Genomic DNA, 21,598 nt, shown 5'->3' on the forward strand with positions numbered 1-21,598 from the left:
TTTCTTTTATGGCGACTTTTATTCTTCGGCCCTGCGCCCCACTAAAGGATGTGCGTTTGATGACACTTTAATACCATACCAAACATAAAATATTATACTAATTTGAGTGGCCAGGATTTTCGTTTGCTATGTTATGACTAGTCTATGAGACCAGGCTGCTCTGACAGTGTGTCCTACTGTACCATACAAATTAATGGGTTCATTTGGGTAAAATCTTACAGTAATTTCAAGCTTGGGTTCCTCAGAGAGTAATATAGTATACCAATTATCATATGCATGACAATCCCAAATACAGTAGTAACACAAAGATCAGTATTCACAGTGTTAGTTATTTCTGATTGATATAGGACAACTGGGGTACACTGACACCTTGTCTTACCACTGAGGATATCAATCAAATGAAATGCCTCTGTAGATTGTGTTTTATTTTGTATCAGTGTCCAGCCAGTGATTTGATTTGTGGGAAATGTCAAATGAGATTTAAATTCTGAATAAACATGGGTTTGTGATGCCAATGAATTAATTAGCAGTGGAAGTTTCTGCATCTTGTGTTTTATCTGTAGGTTGGCAGGGGGCATTGGAGAGACCTGTTTGTGGTAAAATGATTTGAAAGCAATGCAGCGGGATTCGTTCGGCCAATTCTCAGCGGTGCTCACTAAAGCAAGGGGTGGGCTTGTCATGCTAAGATTACGCAAGTGTAATAATAAGGAAATGACTGTTTCGGTTACAGCATGGCCATTATTACATCTGATTAAGTGGCCTACGCCAATAACAACAACAAACATCAGTGGAATGGAATAGTCTAAGGCTGGGATATTTTACTGGTCGTTCGTTCCCGGAGTATTTTTGTGACAAGAGCTCCTTTAGAAATAACATTTTGTACAGACTCCAGACAAACCTAGTGTATGTCACTTGCTTACACCTCCTCCTGAACTTTCCACAATTAGGTGATTCAAAATCCATTTTAAAACATAGCTTAATCTAATTTAAACACTCATTCGCATTTCCATATTGACTTAACAAAGTAGGTCACCAGGCTCACTTTAAACCCATTAATATCAATGAAAACATAACCTGCCTCTCGGAGATAAGACACCCATTGTATTTGAACTATTGACCTTAATCATTTCCATGTCATTGAGCAAAACCATTAAAACCATGGAGGCAGAGTGAGAGGCTGCAGATGGCCTCAATCTGATCTGGGAAACATTTGACTGGCAGAGCTGTGATCACATCTGATTAGGAATCTCACTGGCTCATTAGCAGGTAAGCAGTGGTGATGAGGGTGATAGCTGCCTTGCCCTGCTTACTTTAAATAGACACATCATGTAGTTCTTCCAATGCCAATGTAGCGTGGACCTGGCGCTTTTACTTTGTATTTTATTTCACCTTTATTTAACTCGCTCTGTACTGTTACCATTAGGAGGAGTTATGTCTCCCTGACATCTCAAGAACACCCACCCTCTGCATGCAACAATGTGACAGTCCCATCAGCCAGTGGAATTACCCATCATCCTCACATCAGGGAATGGTATTGCAGTGTGAATGTCATTATGTGTGATTTCCAAATATGACAGACAAGACACAAGAAATGTTGATGGGGACATTAATCTTAAGTGTTTGTTTTTCTATCTATTCAAATAGGCACCAACTGCAAGACAATGAACATTGAAGAAAGACAGCGACACAACACTGTTATCGGGCCCATGGTCAACACACTAATGCTTTTACGGCAACACCTCAACCATACAGTTGAACCCCCGACTTCGGTTTCCTGACATGATATTTGTTCAATGTACCGTTACAGCAGACACAACACAGTTGAAACGATGATACACTTAATTTATTTCCCAGTGAAATTGTCGAACACAAACACGTAGCATTGTGCTTCACTCTCCGGCTGACAGAACACATTTAGGATTTTTGGAGCTGTTACAATGCATCTGGAGGCTCATTGAAAGAGAAATGTAAACATGTCAAATCCATTGTTAGATAACTCTGTCCCACCCAGAACACATACCTACAATAGATGACGAGGTGGCGAAAGACACAGTTTGATGGCAAACATCCTTAGTTTCACGTTGCATCACATCTATGCGACTGAACTTAGTGTGGTCTTTCTTACTGTCGTCACAATGTACTCGTGGTCAATCATGATATGATTATTTTCATCTGTATCAAACACATTTCAATCGCAGTTTACCATTTGAGGTACATAATGAGGTGTCATCCCCAAAACTGATAAAACATTTCACATGAGAATTCTAAAATCTCCCCCACGTTCTATTCTACATAAACGGAATCATCCCCCACTTCCACATAGTCTTGTGTTTTCTCATATCCGCCCATTGCGGATCAGGATGGCTGTTCATTTCTTAACACCGAGTATGGTCATCTGAAGACACTCCTCTTTGAGGGCCACCAGCTCTGTCTTGTAGGTGCTGGCCTTGACCTCGCTGTACAGGCCCAGCTGCTTCTTGATGGACAGTGGTGTCTCCAAGGTGACAGAGCCAGCTGTCAGTGCATCAGCTGGCGCGGGCGAGTTCCGCTTGAAGACCCCCAGCAGGGTGGTGAGCGCGTGACCGACGTCATGGCGTGCGCCCTCGTTAACAAAACAGTAGAGGATGGGGTCAGCCACACAGTTCAGGCTGGTGAGCGCCAGTGCCACATGGTAGGCTGCAAACAGGTCCTCCTCTGCGCCACAGTCGCAGGGCTTCTGGAGGAAGAGGATGCTGCGACACAGCAGGAGCACGTGGTATGGCCCGAAGCATAGCAATACGATCAGGATTAGGCTCAGCGCCAGGCGCTTAATCTTGGCCTTCTCGTGGCACTCCGTGGACACATTGCCACGCACCGCCCGCAGAATGCCCCGGTACGCACCCAGCATGAGCAGCCAGGGAACCAGGAAACCCAGAAAGGTCCGGTAAAGGTTCATGCCCGCCACCCAGTCTTGCATGGGGTACTTCTCGAAGCAGAAGGTGTGGTTGAAACGGTCCTGGAAGAGCTCGTCGTGGAAGAGGGGTGCAGAGTTGGCCACTATCTCGATGGTCCACACCACGGAACTGACCAGCACGGCGGTTTTGACCCTCCGGACCTTGGCGAACTTGAGCGGGTAGGCCACGGCCAGGTATCGGTCGATGGAGATGCAGCAGAGGAAGGCGATGCTGACGTAGATGTTGGTGTAGAAAATGAATCCGAACAGCTTGCAGGAATTCTGGCCGTGAATCCAGTCGTCGTGCTGGAGGAAGTAGTCGATCCATAGGGGCAGGGTGCCGATGTAGAGGAGGTCAGCCACGGAGAGGTTGATCAAGTAGATGCCCAGCTCATTTTTCTGCTTCACCTGCAAGTAAGCCGCCCAAAGAGCCATGCAGTTGGTGGGCAGGCCCAGGACGATGACAATGATGTACAGCGTAGGCTGGAAGTACTGGTCGATCTTTGAGTCCACATTGCAGAAAGAAATGTTGCACATTGTCCTCATATTCTGTAGGTGCATTGTTATTTTGACACTAAGCATTTGCAGGGTCAGGACAATCCGACATGTTGTTGTTAATGAGAAGGGAAGAGGGAAAACGACATTCCGTACAGTGACGTTTCCTTCTTGTTGAGTAATTCCTTATATCCAGGCCTGAAAGCAGACATTTTCTCCAGGCGGGCTTCACATGTCAAACAGCCGTCTCCCATTTCACAGTTGGGTCCCACACCTTTTTCAGAGGAAGAAGACAAGAGAAAAAAAAGTGGTGAAATAAAACCCCTCTTATTGACAAAGAGCCAGGCCACCACAAGGACCTCATAAATCTTGGAGAGACTATTGTCCGGCGTCTGTCGCTAGCTGTAGAGAGGTGGGTGGGGAGGATGATGGGGTGAAGGGGGAGGACCGGGCCACTGTGTGCTGGATGAGAGCTCTTCAAAGGCCAAACACACACACTTCCTCCAAGAGAGTCACTGACGATCCGTGCCACGCACACAGCAGCAGCAGGCGATCTGTTAACTCAGGCCTCAGGCTCTGCCCACCTGAAACAGAAGAAAGGAGAGCGTGTGAGATATTGGAATTGGCAAGGCACACTTCGTTTGAGTTTTCCAACCCAGTCAGTTTTTCACATAGAGTTCATGTTTATGCACTTGGAGTGAATTTTCAGATCCATTAAATTCTCAAGTTACTCTATATAAACTTTCTGCTGCCTATTGTTTTTGGTATATAGTCAAACGTTGAACTTCCAATACTCCTCACCTCTCTGCTTGTTTTCATGTTGTTTTCAAGCCATTATTTCTTAGGTCATTCCGGTCTTTCTCAGTTTCTTATGTTTTTACTCATAGTGTATGCTTTACACAAGAATATAATTACAGTGGGGCAAAAAAGTATTTAGGCAGCCACCAATTGTGCAAGTTCTCCCACTTAAAAAGATGAGAGAGGCCTGTAATTGTCATCCTAGGTACACTTCAACTATGACAGACAAAATGAGAAAAAAAAATCCAGAAAATCACATTGTGGGATTTTTAATGAATTTATTTGCAAATTATGGTGAAAAATAAGTATTTGGTCAATAACAAAAGTTTATCTCAATACTTTGTTATATACCCTTTGTTGGCAATGACATAGGTCAAACGTTTTCTGTAGATCTTCACAAGGTTTTCACACACTGTTGCTGGTATTTTGGCCCATTCCTCCATGCAGATCTCCTCTAGAGCAGTGATATTTTGGGGCTGTTGCTGGGCAACACGGACTATCAACTCCCTCCAAAGATTTTCTATGGGGTTGAGATCTGGAGACTGGCTACGCCACTCCAGGACCTTGAAATGCTTCTTACGAAACCACTCCTTCGTTGCCCGGGCGGTGTGTTTGGGATCATTGTCATGCTGAAAGACCCAGCCACGTTTCATCTTCAATGCCCTTGCTGGTGGAAGGAGGTTTTCACTCAAAATCTCACGATACATGGCCCCATTCATTCTTTCCTTTACACGGATCAGTCATCCTGGTGCCTTTGCAGAAAAACAGCCCCAAAGCATGATGTTTCCACCCCCATGCTTCACAGTAGGTATGGTGTTCTTTGGATGCAACTCAGCATTCTTTGTCCTCCAAACACAACGAGTTGAGTTTTTACCAAAAAGTTATATTTTGGTTTCATCTGACCATATGACATTCTCCCAATCTTCTTCTGGATCATCCAAATGCTCTCTAGCAAACTTCAGACGGTCCTGGACATGTACTGGCTTAAGCAGGGGGACACGTCTTGCACTGCAGGATTTGAGTCCCTGGCGACGTAGTGTGTTACTGATGGTAGGCTTTGTTACTTTGGTCCCAACTCTCTGCAGGTCATTCACTAGGTCCCCCCGTGTGGTTCTGGGATTTTTGCTCACCGTTCTTGTGATCATTTTGACACCACGGGGTGAGATCTTGCGTGGAGCCCCAGATCGAGGGAGATTATCAGTGGTCTTGTATGTCTTCCATTTCCTAATAATTGCTCCCACAGTTGATTTCTTCAAACCAAGCTGTTTACCTATTGCAGATTCAGTCTTCCCAGGCTGGTGTAGGTCTACAATTTTGTTTCTGGTGTCCTTTGACAGCTCTTTGGTCTTGGCCATAGTGGAGTTTGGAGTGTGACTGTTTGAGGTTGTGGACAGGTGTCTTTTATACTGATAACAAATTCAAACAGGTGCCATTATTACAGGTAACAAGTGGAGGACAGAGGAGCCTCTTAAAGAAGAAGTTACAGGTCTGTGAGAGCCAGAAATCATGCTTGTTTGTAGGTGACCAAATACTTATTTTCCACCATAATTTGCAAATAAATAAATTAAAAATCCTACAATGTGATTTTCTGGATTTTTTTCCCTCATTTTGTCTGTCATAGTTGAAGTGTACCTATGTTGAAAGTTACAGGCCTCTCTCATCTTTTTAAGTTGGAGAACTTGCACAATTGGTGGCTGACTAAATACTTTTTTGCCCCACTGTACATACCTGATACGAAAGTGTACTTTTCTATTGACAACACAGCACTCAACACAGCCACATTCCAAGTTCCTCCTTCTTGAAAAGAAATACAGATGGACACGAGGGACAGCCCTGTCTTATCCACGTGTCATGATTGGTTCAATTAGTCCCAATTCTGGAAACTAAACCAATCACCGGTAGCATAATATTCAGTAGTGAACAGTAGTTCACTACTGAAGTAGGCCCCGAAAGATACCAGGCTAGTCTTTGTAGTGAAAGGAAGGACGGCCACTCTTATGGTGACCTTGTTGAATACAGTTCAACGGGAACACTCCTATTGATATACAGGGTCACAAAACACGTAGTCAGCAAGCCATAATAAAAAGTGGTTAGCGTTACGGCTCCCGTAAGTACCCACAATAGGACAGATACAAATGACACAGTCATGGTGACGAGAGACCAATAATGTAAATCGTTCTCGTCAGTTTGCAAGTACGACCGTGTGTTCTAGGTACATTTATCCCTGGGAATACCCCCTAATGACTAGGGCACGGAAAAGTAAAGGACAGGGCATGTTAATAATTCAACATAATTCTAGTGTATCCAGGGCACGGTGTAATTCCACTATGTGTTGTATCAAGGTGTCATTTTCCTATCACCATTCAATTATAGGCAAAAAAAAAATGGTTGGTTTTCTTGTGGAATTACACAGCATGCTTATAGCGATTACACCCTAACCGTCATACTTGCATTGTAAAATGATGTCAAGAATTTCCCCTCTGATTATTGATTTATCTACCTCGGGGAGGAGCAGTGGAGAGGTGCTGAGTAGCAGAGATAGGCTAGGGTAATGTTGTAAGGAAAGATAATGCAAGTAGACTTCAATTCATCCACAGAAATGTCTAATGACACTTGCATACATCAGCGCCAGCACTAATATTATGACGGCGGGATTTTACAGCCTGCGCTGTTGGAGTTATTTTCATTTTCACAGATTTAAAGCTTATGTGGATCTGGTTTCTTCCCAGGAAAAAATTAACACTGACACTGAAGAATGTGGTTTGTGCCTACTGTCAATTTCAGATGCTTATCTCAGAGTGTTTGCATATGCGAGGGAGGAATCTTAACACTGCAATGTCAACTACAAGATAATGTAGTTGTGATCTATACCTGACCCTGAGACAAACTGGACTTAACATGCTTGATATTGGGTTGACTTTGAAGTTAATCATGCACAGGTCTTTCTATTAATGCTCACCCTGGTGATTTTACATTTGTACATTATTTGCCTGGGTATATTCATTTTCTGTACTTAGACTGTGTTGACAACTCTTCCTTCATGGCTCAGTGACCACACTGAAGATATCATCATACCTGCGCTAGTCTTTTGAAGGTTGTAGGCGTACTGACAACATTCATCAGGTTCAACGTCTTCCAACAGTTTGCTTTGGCGTACAAGCCTCAGCCTGTATAATATAACTCATCCGAAGGGTGTTTGTTTTGTCCTGTGTCCTCCTACCTAGTCAGTCGAGCCCAGAGGCCTGCCTGGCTGGATGACTCTTGGAATTGTGCCCTGTCTAAACCTGTGCCATATTGGACGTTATGCTAGCCAGTGGTTTGTGAGGGCTTGACATTGTTGCCCACACAGCCTATAGATTCCAGTGGGAGCAGCAGGGAGAACTAGGGGAGCCTGTGCTAACCTGGAACACATTGTGCAACAAAGCGTGGCGTTTGATCAGCTGCCAGCTAGGATTATCGAAGCCCCACCACACAAAGCCCACCACTTTGGCTGTCGCGCCCAGCACCCCCGCACAATGCATTCACCCTTCACTCCCATAAATGTGCTTAGCCCACACTTTTTTCTCACTCCTACAAATGTCATTTCCGTTCAACTGATTTTGGTCTGTAGGTCTTTTGTTTACTTTTGTTTCAGAGATTTCCATTGTCAATGGGGGTATATACGTTGGATGTCTTTCCCTGGGTATACTCAGCTATAGTTTGCATGAGAGTGTGCCCTTATACCATAATACAGTGGGTAACTGAAACTAATTGAAAACATTGATGAATGATGGATCCCAACTTAACTAATTTCACAAAGTCATTGTGAGCAACTACCACGATCTTGGCGCCACCTTTGTGTAGAAGTTATCATGACGTCCTAACTCACACCAGAGTGCTGTTGGTCTGTGCCATTGTACCCTGGTAATTGGGGCACATGTAGGTCACCCTCTATAATGAATGAATAATAGACCAGACTTTTCCATAGAACCAGCATAACAGGTCTCAAAGCGTGATTAAGTACAAGTGCTCTAACGAGGAGCTCTAACATTACAGGAACTTCCCAGTGAGTATTTCTGGATGTCTAGCGGTTTAACCATGAGCTAAAGCTGATGGACCTAACATAGTGAGAAAGCGCTCACTCAGACACAAGACAGTGTGTTCAGGAGAATCGGAAACTAGCTGGCGGTTAGCCAAACAGTCACTTTGACTATGAAACACTGGGAGTAAAAGTACTACGACTAACAATTCAACGCATAACACAACACAAGTAAATCCAGGACAAAGGAACCTAGACGCGGTCTTCTTAATCTTAACCCATTAGACTCTATACTGTACCATCATGAATAGTGATTTTGATATATACATAGCCACAGGAAAAACACTAGGATACAGTCTATTGAGATTATTTGGTGAGCTTTGTTGAACTAATCCTTATGCCAATGAAAACAGAGCTTGCACAGCATTGAACTTACTAAACACATAGGCCTTAGTTTGTTTCTTTATTAAATGTAGGTTAGTGGATGTTACGAACCCCTTACTCCCAGCAGTCTGGGGGGGAGGGAAACGAGACCCGTAACACATCTTATGCAAATCACAAAAGTGAAAAGGAACTGTGAGAACTAAAAGAAATCCACAGACAACCTAAACCTACCGTCAAACACTTTAGGTTTATTGTCAAACACACGGTTATGGGGTGTGGGAAAAAGGGTCTGAGCTGAACGGATCAGTCATCCAAAAAACCCTAAGCCAGTCTTACTGGGTAAAGAACAGCTAGCTAACTAACCAATAAGATACAGTGGGTGGTCCGCCCAGTACTAACTAGGGTATTTAGACAAAGTTTTCCTACGGGTAATGTATGCCCATGGGCGACTTGGCTTGGTATCCCCTTTTCCCACCAACAAACAAACAGCCATACACCACAGCAATACATACTCACATGATAACGGACAATATGAGATGTAGGCTCAAACAAAAGAGCGATAGCTCCAGCGACAACTGATTGTGTTTCTTTTAAACCAGGGGAAATGGAAAAGGAGCAGGTGCGACTTCAGTTTGGTGACTGCCACCTGTGACTAGGGCAGAAGGAGAGAAAACAAACACACAGGATACCTGTATCCGTAACACTCCCATCCTTAAAAGAGCAACCCGATAAGGATTGCGACCAAAGAATTTACAACGAATACTAACAAGTTCAACAAGCAAAGGCAGCCTAACGAGACATACAAAAATCATACATTTTTAAACACGAGACAAAGCATCTGCCAATACATTTTCAGAACCCTTTTTGTGGTGGATCTCCAAATTATAATTCTGTACAATAAGCGCCCAACGCATAAGGCGCTGGTTCTGGTTGTACATCCGGTGGAGAAACACTAAGGGGTTATGATCAGTATATACTATCACTGGTAGGACACTGGAACCAATATATACTTCAAAGTATTGCAGAGCTAACAACAAAGCTAGAGCTTCTTGTTCGATGGTTGCATAGTTAGCCTGACATTTGTTAAACTTTCGAGAAAAATAACAAACAGGATGATTCACTCCACTCTTGTCCTGCTGCAGTAGAACAGCACCAGCACCTCTGGCACTAGCATCTACCTCAAGTTTGAACGGTCGTTCAAAATCCAGAGCAGCAAGTACAGGGGTATTACATAAGAGTGCTTTAGCAGTATCAAAAGCTACCTGACAATCAGGGGACCACTCAAATGATCTAGCCGGACTGAGCAAATCGGTCAATGGAGCAGTTACCGCAGAGAAATATTTACAGAAACCACGGCAGTAGCCAACCATCCCTAAAAAGCAGCGTAGCTCTTGTCTGGTGGTAGGTGTGGGGAATGCAGTTATAGCCAAGACCTTGCCATCAACAGGGCGCACCTGTCGATGGCCGACATCTTTGCCGAGGTAGGTAACCAGGCCTTCCCAAACTCGCATTTTGCCAAGTTCAGGGTTAGAGAAGCAGCTGCTAAACGCTCACATACTACCCTTAGAGAGTTAACATGATCTGACCACTCAGACGAATAAATCACTAGATCATCAAGGTAGGCACTACAATTGGGAACGCCAGCTAATACGGAGTTAACCTGTTAGAGCTCTAGGGGCGCTATTTCATTTTTGGATAAAAAACGTTCCCGTTTTAAGCGCGATATTTTGTCACGAAAAGATGCTCGACTATGCATATTCTTGACAGTTTTGGAAAGAAAACACTCTGAAGTTTCAGAATCTGCAAAGATTTTGTCTGTAAGTGCCCCAGAACTCATTCTACAGGCGAAACCAAGATGATGCATCACCCAGGAATTAGCAGAATTTCTGAAGCTCTGTTTTCCATTCTCTCCTTATATGGCTGTGATTGCGCAACGAATGAGCCTACACTTTCTGTCGTTCGCCCAAGGTCTTAGCAGCATTGTGACGTATTTGTAGGCATATCATTGGAAGATTGACCATAAGAGACTACATTTTCCAAGTGTCCGCCTGGTGTCCTGCGTCGAATTCGGTGCGCAATTGCCAGCTGCTTCTACTTTACCATTTGATTCAGGGGAGAAAGCATGTGTCCAAGAACGATGTATCAATGAAGAGATATGTGAAAAACACCTTGATGATTGATTCTAAACAACGTTTGCCATGTTTTCAGTCGATATTATGGAGTTAATTTGGAAAAACGTTTGCGTTTTGAGGACTGAATTTTCGGATTTTTTTTGGTAGCCAAATGTGATGTATAAAACGGAGCTATTTCTAATACACAAGGAATCTTTTTGGAAAAACTGAGCATCTGCTATCTAACTGAGAGTATCCTCATTGAAAACATCAGAAGTTCTTCAAAGGTAAATGATTTTATTTGAAGGCTTTTATGTTTTTGTTAATGTTGCGTGCTGGATGCTAACGCTAATGCTAACGCTAAATGCTAACGCGAAATGCTAACGCTAGCTAGCTACTTTTACACAAATGATTGTTTTCCTATGGTTGAGAAGCATATTTTGAAAATCTGAGATGACAGTGTTGTTTACAAAAGGCTAAGCTTGAGAGATGGCATATTTATTTCATTTCATTTGCGATTTTCATAAATAGTTAACGTTGTGTTATGCTAATGAGCTTGCTGATAGATTTACACAATCCTGGATACAGGGGTTTTTTCATAGCTAAACGTGACGCAGAAAACGGAGCGATTTGTCCTAAACAAATAATCTTTCAGGAAAAACTGAACATTTGCTATCTGAGAGTCTCCTCATTGAAAACATCTGAAGTTCTTCAAAGGTAAATGATTTTATTTGAATGCTTTTCTGTTTTTTTGTGTAAATGTTGCCAGCTGAATGCTAATGCTAAATGCTACGTTAGCCATCAATACTGTTACACAAATGCTTGTTTTGCAATGGTTGAGAAGCATATTTTGAAAATCTGAGATGACAGTGTTGTTAACAAAAGGCTAAGCTTGAGAGCTAGCATATTTATTTCATTTCATTTGCGATTTTCATGAATAGTTAACGTTGCGTTATGGTAATGAGCTTGAGTCTGTATTCACGATCCCGGATCCGGGATGGGGAGATCAGAAAGGTTAACCAGTCGTTGGAAAGTGGCTGGTGCATACCGCATCCCAAAAGCCATGACAGAGTATTGCAGGAAGTTGTCTGGGTTTACAAAGGCAGAAATATCAGAAGCTCGTGAGGTTAACGGAACAAGCCAGTAACCTTTTAAGAGGTCTAACTTAGTTACATAAGTAGCAGCAACAACAGTGTCGATACAGTCCAACACATTTGTGCGAGTAGGAACGTCATTAAAGAGACATGGAAAACTGTGTAGTAGCCTCACAATATTGTCGGCCTGTCCGTCTGTTAAATGAACCACAGAGAGAGAGAGAGAGAGAGAGAGAGACAGCAGCATTCCTGAGTTGGGCAATCTAACACACTGCTGCTGAGTATTGCGCAACTCTAATCCATCTCCATCAACATCATTAATATGACAGCCCACTATCATAGCAGCAGAAGCAGAGGAGACAGCAGTACCTGCTGCTGTTTTTGAACTAACTGGGTGATGGCTCAGGTGTGGTATGCTTTCAACATGTTAATGTGGCACACACGAGATTGGCGTTTTCTATCAGGAGTTTGAAGCACATAATCAGTTTCACTTAATTTATTTTCAATTATATAAGGACCAGAGAAACAATCTGACAGTGAAGACCCTGGAACATGCAATAACACCAGAACTTGGTCACCCGGCTGTAGTGGACGAGAAACAGCCTGTTTATCATAGTATCTTTTCATACTCCTCTGTGAGGAAGACAGAGCTTCCTTTGCGAGAGCACATGCTACTAGATGCCTACTGGATAACTTATTTGTATTGCTTTTAATATTTTTAAATGAATATCTTATTAACACTTTGTTCTATTTGTGTAGGTAGCTATCAAGTAAACCCAATGATGTGTAGGTGTAGGCGCTCACGAAAGTGACTAACGTAGTCCAACACATTCTCATCTCCAGCACACAACTCTTGGGACAAAAACTGTTCTTTAAGGACTTTCATTGGTCCTCTCACTGTGTGACTAACCACTAGTTCAGCCGGGTTGAACCCTAGGGACTCCTGTACAGTTTCACGAGCAGCAAACAAAATTAGAGGAACTCCCTCATCCCAATCTTTCTCAGAATCCAAACAATATTTACGTAGCAGAGACTTCAGTGTCTGATGCCAACGTTCAAGCGCACCCTGAGACTCTGGGTGATATGCACTTGACACAGTGCATAATTGACAAGGATTATAACACCTGCTTGAAGAGTTTTGATAGGAAATTGGTACCCTGATCAGTGTGTACCACCTTAGGTAAACCAAATGTTGTGAAGAATTTCATTAAGGCTTTACTCACTACCGGAGCTGTAATCCTTAGCAGAGGAATGGCCTCGGGGTATCTTGTTGCCATACACATAACTGTTAACAAAAACTGGTTACCCGATTTTGTCTTCGGTAACGGTCCAACACAATCAACCACCACATGTTCAAATGGTTCACCTATGACAGGTATTGGACAAAGAGGAGCAGGAGGAATAACCTGATTTGGTTTTCCTGTTATCTGACATGTGTGGTATGTCTGACAGAACTGAGCCACATCTTGTTTTAAACCTGGCCAAAAGAAATGTCGAAGGACCCGATCATAAGTCTTGGTGATTCCAAAATGACCGGTGATCATGAGCAAGGCATAACACATTTTGTCGAAAGGCTGTAGGAATCACTATTTGGTAAACAGCATTCCAATCTCCACCCGCGTCAACATGGGATGTCCATTTACGCATGAGGAGATTACCATCAATGAAGTAAACCAATTTCTTCTGCACCTCTTCCCATGAGACAACCCTAGAAAAACATTTAGCAAGTCTGTTGTCAACCTTTTGGTTAGCAATCAGCTGCTCACGAGTGACTGGTAACTGTATTGCATCAGCAATAAGTTCAATATCCTTCGATTCTTCCCTGTGCTGTTTGTCAGAGGGGATCAGCTTCCCAGAGGTAGCACAGAACCCATCCTCTTGATCAAACTCTTTGAACAGAACAGTGTTTGACAAATCTATCACGTCACCCACTTGTCGTGCCTGAGCACGAGTGACATCACAAGCGGGGAACACGTGGATAATTCTGTGCCAGCTCATTGGAGAGAGAGCGGTCACTTTTATCCAATACTTCCAATACGGGTACTACCTTTCCTCCAGCAATATCGTTACCCATTATAAAGGTCACACTTTTTACTGGCAACATAGGATGTACCCCCACTCTGAATATTCCACTGATTAACTCAGAGTGTACACTCACAAAGTGCAATGGCACTGGGACAAAACCCATTTCATTACCCTGAACTAACACACTGAAACCACAGTAGGTATTGTCGGAGAAGGGAAGGGCAACAATCAGACAATATAAATGACTGCGCCGCACCAGTATCTCTAAGGATTTTAACCGGACACTGAGTGTAACGGTTTTCTTGATGAGAAGGAGAGTCGGACCAAAATGCGGCGTGTCTATTGCAATCCATGTTTAATGAAGTAACACACTAAACACAAACACTACCAAAACAATAAACTTAACGAAAACCGAAACAGCCTATACTTGTGTAACCTAACACAGAACAATGACATCAGGACACTAAGGACAATCACCCACGACAAACTCAAAGAATATGGCTGCCTAAATATGGTTCCCAATCAGAGACAACGATAAACACCTGCCTCTGATTGAGAACCACTTCAGACAGCCATAGACTTAGCTAGAACACCCCACTAACTACAATCCCCATACATACACACCACATACAAAAACCCATGCCACACCCTGGCCTGACCAAATAAATAAAGATAAACACAAAATACTTTGACCAGGGTGTGACAGAACCCCCCCCCCCAAGGTGCGGACTCCCGAACGCACCTCAAAACAATAGGGAGGGTCCGGGTGGGCGTCTGTCCATGGTGGCGGCTCCGGCGCGGGACGTGGACCCCACTCAATCAATGTCTTAGTCCCTTCTCCTCGTGTCCCTGGATAGTCCACCCTCGCTGCCGACCATGGCCTAGTAGTCCTCACCCAGAACCCCACTGGACTGAGGAGCAGATCGGGACTGAGGGGCAGCTCGGGACTGAGGGGCAGCTCGGAACTGAGGGGAAGCTCAGGAGTGAGAGGAAGCTCAGGAGTGAGAGGAAGCTCAGGAGTGAGAGGAAGCTCAGGCAGGTTGATGAATCTACCAGATCCTGGCTGGCTGGTGGTTTCGGCAGATCCTGGCTGACTGGCAGATCCTGGCTGACTGGCAGATCTGGCAGATCCTGGCTGACTGGCAGATCTGGAAAAGTCTGGTCGACTGGCAGATCTGGAAGAGTCTGGTCGACTGGCAGATCTGGAAGAGTCTGGTCGACTGGCAGATCTGGAAGAGTCTGGTCGACTGGCAGATCTGGAAGAGTCTGGTCGACTGGCAGATCTGGAAGAGTCTGGTCGACTGGCAGATCTGGAAGAGTCTGGTCGACTGGCAGATCTGGAAGAGTCTGGTCGACTAGCAGCTCTGGCTGCTCCATGCTGACTGGCTGCTCCATGCTGACTGACAGCTCTGGCTGCTCCATGCTGACTGGCAGCTCCATGCTGACTGGCAGCTCTGGCTGCTCCATGCTGACTGGCTCCTTGCAGACTGGCAGCTCTGGCGGCTCCTTGCAGACTGGCAGCTTTGGCGGCATCCTGCAGACAGGCAGCTCTGGCGGCTCCTTGCAGACTGGCAGCTCCTTGCAGACTGGCAGCTCTATGCAGACTGGCAGCTCCTTGCAGACTGGCAGCTCCTTGCAGACTGGCAGCTCCTTGCAGACTGGCAGCTCCTTGCAAACTGGCAGCTCCTTGCAAACTGGCAGCTCCTTGCAAACTGGCAGCTCCTTGCAAACTGGCAGCTCCTTGCAAACTGGCAGCTCCTTGCAAACTGGCAGCTCCTTGCAAACTGGCAGTTCTGAACAGGCGGGAGACTCCGGCAGCGCTGTAGAGAAGGAAGGCTCTAACAGCGCTAAACAGGCGGGAGACTCCGACAGCGCTGGAGAGGAGGAGGGCTCCGACAGCGCTGGACAGGCGAGGCGCACTGTAGGCCTGATGCGTGGTGCTGGCACTGGTGGTACTGGGCCGAGGACACGCACAGGAAGCCTGGTGCGGGGAGCTGCTACCGGAGGGCTGGGGTGTGGAGGTGGTACTGGAAAAACCGGACCGTGCAGGCGCACTGGAGCTCTTGAGCACCGAGCCTGCCCAACCTTACCTGGTTGAATGCTCACGGTCGCCCTGCCAGTGCGGCGAGGTGGAATAGCCCGCACTGGGCTATGCAGGCGAACCGGAGACACCGAGCGCAAGGCTGGTGCCATGTAAGCCGGCCCAAGGAGACGCACTGGGGACCAGCTGCGTAGAGCCGGCTTCATGGCATTAGGCTCGATGCTCAATCTAGCCCGGCCGACACGCGGAGCTGGAATATACCGCACCGGGCTATGCACCCGCACTGGAGACACCGTGCGCACCACTGCATAACACGGTGCCTGTCCGGTCTCTCTAGCCCCCCGGTAAGCACAGGGAGTCTGCCCAGGTCTCCTACCTGGCGTAGCCATACTCCCTGTTAGCCCCCCCCCAATAAATTTTTGGGGCTGCCTCTCAGGCTTCCATCCGCTACGTCGTGCTGCCTCCTCATATCTGCGCCTCTCAGCTTTCGCCGCCTCCAGTTCTTCCTTGGGGCGGCGATATTCTCCAGGCTGAGCCCAGGGTCCTTTACCTTCCAGTTCTTCCTCCCATGTCCATTTCTCCAGGTGGTGCAGCCTCTCCCACTGCAGCTGCTCCTGCTGCTGCTGCTGCCTGTTGACACGCTGCTTGGTCCGTTGGTGGTGGGTGATTCTGTAACGGTTTTCTTGATGAGAAGGAGAGTCGGACCAAAATGCGGCGTGTCTATTGCAATCCATGTTTAATGAAGTAACACACTAAACACAAACACTACCAAAACAATAAACTTAACGAAAACCGAAACAGCCTATACTTGTGTAACCTAACACAGAACAATGACATCAGGACACTAAGGACAATCACCCACGACAAACTCAAAGAATATGGCTGCCTAAATATGGTTCCCAATCAGAGACAACGATAAACACCTGCCTCTGATTGAGAACCACTTCAGACAGCCATAGACTTAGCTAGAACACCCCACTAACTACAATCCCCATACATACACACCACATACAAAAACCCATGCCACACCCTGGCCTGACCAAATAAATAAAGATAAACACAAAATACTTTGACCAGGGTGTGACACTGAGACGCTTCGTCATTCGTTAGGGAACACACAACTCAAAAACGAACGGCTCATAACGGGGACTGAGACTTTCAAAATACATTTACCCTAAGGCACCCGTTTCGTTTCAGACCTCACAACTGTACGAATTAGCCCAACACCTGTTGGCGGCTTGGCACGAAGAGGCATTCCTTGTTTGCGTTTTAGCAGGAAGCAATCATTAATCACATGTCCCATCTTATGACAATAGAAACAGGGACGCTCATTTTTCTGGCGTGCTTGATGTACTGCTGACCGAGTAAGGCTACAAGTAGGTAATTCAGTGGCTCTACTCTCAGTATGAGCCGCAAACACTCTTGTGCGTCAACACAAACTCGTCTGCCAACACAGACGCTTCTGACAGGGAGGATACTTTCTGTTCGTTTAGGTAAACTACAATGCGTTCGGGTAAGCAATTTTTAAACTCTTCCAATAAGATTAACTCCCGGAGAGAGTTGAAATCAGTTACCATGCTAGCCGCATGCCATTTATCAAACACATTTCCCTGGTCTCTAGTAAATTCCACATAAGTCTGAGTAGAATACTTTCTATGAGACCTAAATCTGTCGGTATGCCTCAGGAACAAGCTCATAGGCGCGAAGAACAGTAGCTTTGACCACTTCATAATTCAAACTGTCTTCAAGAGGTTGCGCTGACAAACCCTTTTGAGCTTTACCAGTTAATTTACACTGAAGTAATAGGCACCATACGGCTTCAGGCCATTTCAATGCTATGGCTTTAAATTCAAAACACAAAAATAGGAGTCAACCTCTGACTCTTTGAACAAAGGTACCAAAGGTACCAAGGCAATCTGCCTACTAATGTCAAAAGTGTTGGAAGACACAGTGGGTGGTCCGCCCAGTTCTAACTAGGGTATTTAGACAAAGTTTTCCTACGGGTAATGTATGCCCATGGGCAACTTGGCTTGGTATCCCCTTTTCCCACAAACAAACAAACAGCCATACACCACAGCAATACTTACTAAGATGATAACAGACAATTTGAGATGTAGGCTCAAAAACAAAACAGCGATAGCTCCAGAAACAACTGATTGGGTTTCTTTGAAACCAAGAGAAAGGGGATGTGATTGGGTAAGGGAAAAGGAGCAGTGTCTTCAGATTGGCGACTGATGACTGCCACCTGTGACTAGGGCAGAAGGAGAGATAACAAATACACACAGGACACCTGTATCCGTAACAGTGGACCATTAGCTTCAGGTTAGTCAGGAGTCACACAGCTGAAGCACCAGCAGCCTCCATACCTCTGTGTGTTATTTCTTTGAAACATATCAGATAACTGTGATTTATTGTTCACAGTTATATCTATTTGACCAACCTTCATACGTTTCATAATGGTGACTTTCGCTCTATAGATTCAACGACAGTCGCCATTTTACCGCACATGAATAAGTGCATTTGTGCAACTGAATTAGCCGTGTCCCCTGGCCAATATTCAAACGGCATGTAATACTTAAAACTGCCAGACACGGTTAAAACTGAAAACCATTTACCATAATATAAGAATTTTAATCTATTTCCAGCTCGGAAGAAATTGTCAGTGTTGCTTGGATTGGGACAGGAAACACAAGGATGTGAGTCTCATTCAGACGGTTCTATCGGCTGTCCAAGCCGCACCGCAACCACTCAAACTATTCCTTGTCTGATAGAAAAGTAACCCTTTTGGTGAACCCTATGACGAACGGACAATTGAGAAGCTAGGGCCACAATAGACAGTTCATAATCGATTTACATTCCTTTGGCCTATGACATTTTCATAGGGAAACTTTGAGATTGTAATAAACTTCTAAAGAATATATTATTTGACACAAGTGACATAGTAAATACACTCCAGGTAATATATGCTTCAGCACAGATCTGAGATCAGTTTTTCCTACTACTTACCTCAATAGTAGTGACGACCTCACACCAGATCAGTGCGGATAAGCAATCTATACCATCGCCATACTGACCCAACATTACTTAATATTAGCAATGGTAAGGATGGTTGTTCCCTCCCTGTAACATAACCAGTTGGACAAGTGACATTACCAGTTGGACAGTGTCGCAGGCATTCACAAGTCTGTGTTTTGGACAGGTCGTCCCAGTTGGACGGCCCAGTTGGTCCCAGTTTAATAATGAGCGTAAACACATAGGCCTCCTGATGGCCTCGGCGAGGACCCCTCTCTGTCAACTCTCTGAGGTCGGGTGGGAAAGACCCTGCGTTATCGAATCAGCTGCACAACAATAAACACAGTAGGGATGGTGATCACGAACCTGGCAGTGTTTCAATCAACCACCAGCAATGCCCGGGAGAGAGTGAGGCGCTTCTGTTTCCCCCTCACTTAACGAGAGGGAGAGAGGGAGAGAGAGAGAGAGAGAGAGAGAGATGGGTCTAAAATTGAGCTGCATGATTATTCATTCATTAGGGCAGATCAGTGAGAGGATACTACGAGAAGGCTTGGCAGGTCTCCTAAACAGACAACAAACAGAGGGGTCAGCTAAGGGTTATTTGTGTTGGACTGAATGCATAGAGCACAGGGAAAGGTCAAAGGGATCATGTCGTCTGCAACTCCCTGACTCTGGTCTCTGAAGAACTTGGGACTTTTACTTTGTATTCTAATGGGAATGCATTCATTGGCAGTTCCACAAGTGTGAATAACACATGGGCTCATCAGATAGTTATGATTGTGAGACGATAATTATTCAAATAATCAAAGCACACAAAATATCAATGTTAAAAACAATGTAAAAAAATAAAATAATAAATGTACATTATTCTAGTATGTGTAATTTCCTCCCCAAATACATACTACCCACTGGTTGGGCAGGGGGTCTAGAGGACCTACAAGGTTTGCCACAAAAAAATGTTTTATTGAAAAAGTTTTTTAAGGACAAAATTGCTAATCTTCTCCCTTTCCTGAAAATCCCACCCCTGTTAATTAATTGACAGGCCTGAAACCCTATCAACCCTGTGACTCACATATATCCTGCTCCACCCCTGACAATCCCACCCACAGTGATAGATGTGGCCACTGTCTGTAACTTATTTAGAATTCAAGGCACACTTAACTTCTCTCAGCAGCATACACATTTGATGCCACAAGAGTAGAAATGGCTTAATTGGTCGATATTACTTACCAAGCCAAGCAGAGTTGTTTCATCGAGATACAAATATCAAAAAAACAAATCAAATCAAACATTTCCCGTGCATACAGGCACAGCTACTGGGCATGCAGTTTCCTGTAAATGTGCAGCCTTTGGTAGGCTGATGGAAGGGCAAGCCACACAGAGGCAGAGGCTGCGATACAGAAAAGCAGACACGATGGTTCATACAGGCAACGTGAAAGGATCCAATGAATTTGCTTGGGGTGCACGCAGCTAAAATGATATGCGACAACACCCTGAGTGAATCTGACATTAACAACGATACAAATGTAACAACAGCACACGAGTGCTTTCTAACTGCACGGAAGCAAAACAGTGGCGTGCGGGAGTGAAGCAAAAACTTTAGAGGGGTCAAAACATCTTGAGAAGACGGGGGAGGGAGTGCAAAATGCAATCTGTTAATTATTATATCATATATACAACATTTGAATACATACTAGCTCAAAACATTACAAATCATTGAAAATTACCAATTACCCAATGGATGTTCATTTTCTGGTAAAAAAAAAAGAAGAAGAGGGTGTAACAAAAACCCAATTTTTCACCCAACATGATGTGGACTCAACACGAAAAATACATTGAATTTTAAGTAAGTCATCAACCAGTATTGTTTTCATTTCATTTCAACCAGCGTTGTAAACATTGAAATTAGGGTACAACCTCAACTTAAATAGACTTAACCGGTTGTTATATCAATCTAATTTCAACATAATCATCAGAACCATGTATACATTTAAATTTCAATGAAAGTCCCACAGAAATGTACAAAATATTTTCATCCTACTGTATATTCAATATAGCCTATATTGGGGTGTTTGAGATTATGTTGAACTTTGAATAACATTGAATAGTTAAAAGTAACTCCTCTAACTCAAATAAAATATGTTTAATCAAATATGATATTCTACATACTGTCAACCACCCCAATATACACGGAGTATACCAAACATTCAGAAAACCTTCCTAATATTGAGTCCCCCCTACACCTTTGCCCTCAGAACAGCCTAAATTCGTTGGGGCATGGACTCTACAAGGTGTCAAAAGCGTTCCACAGGGATGTTGGCCCATGTTGACTCCAATGCTTCCGACAGTTGTGTTAAGTTGGCGGCTGGATGTCCATTGAGTGGTGGACCATTTTTGATACACACAGGAAACTTGAGTGTGAAAAACCCAGCAGCGTTGCAGTTCTTGACACTAACCAGTGCACCTGGCACCTACTAGCATACCCCGTTCAAAGGCACTTAAATATTTTGTCTTGCCCATTCACCCTCTGAATGACACACATACACAATCCATGTCTCAATTGTCTCAAGGCTTAGAATTCCTTCTTTCAATTGTCTCCTCCCCTTCATCTTCACTGATTGAAGTGGGTTTAACAAGTGACATCAGTAAGGGATCATAGTTTTCACCTGGATTCAACTGGTCAGTCTT

General features: G+C 44.4%; 1 protein-coding gene across 2 annotated transcripts in view; it reads right to left on the bottom strand.

Moving 5' to 3' along the window:
- Positions 1-1,830: 1,830 nt before the first annotated feature.
- Positions 1,831-21,598, bottom strand: part of LOC110503602 (G-protein coupled receptor 4-like) — a 36,329-nt gene continuing 16,561 nt past the window's right edge. For both annotated transcript variants that reach the window (XM_021582017.2, XM_021582018.2), the window contains one exon: positions 1,831-4,011. In XM_021582017.2, the coding sequence (XP_021437692.2) occupies positions 2,369-3,514 (1,146 nt within the window). In that variant the 5' untranslated portion in view covers positions 3,515-4,011 and the 3' untranslated portion in view covers positions 1,831-2,368. The remainder of the gene's footprint in view (positions 4,012-21,598) is intronic.

This window comes from Oncorhynchus mykiss, chromosome 24, assembly GCF_013265735.2.
Source record: "Oncorhynchus mykiss isolate Arlee chromosome 24, USDA_OmykA_1.1, whole genome shotgun sequence".
Lineage (NCBI taxonomy): Eukaryota > Metazoa > Chordata > Actinopteri > Salmoniformes > Salmonidae > Oncorhynchus > Oncorhynchus mykiss.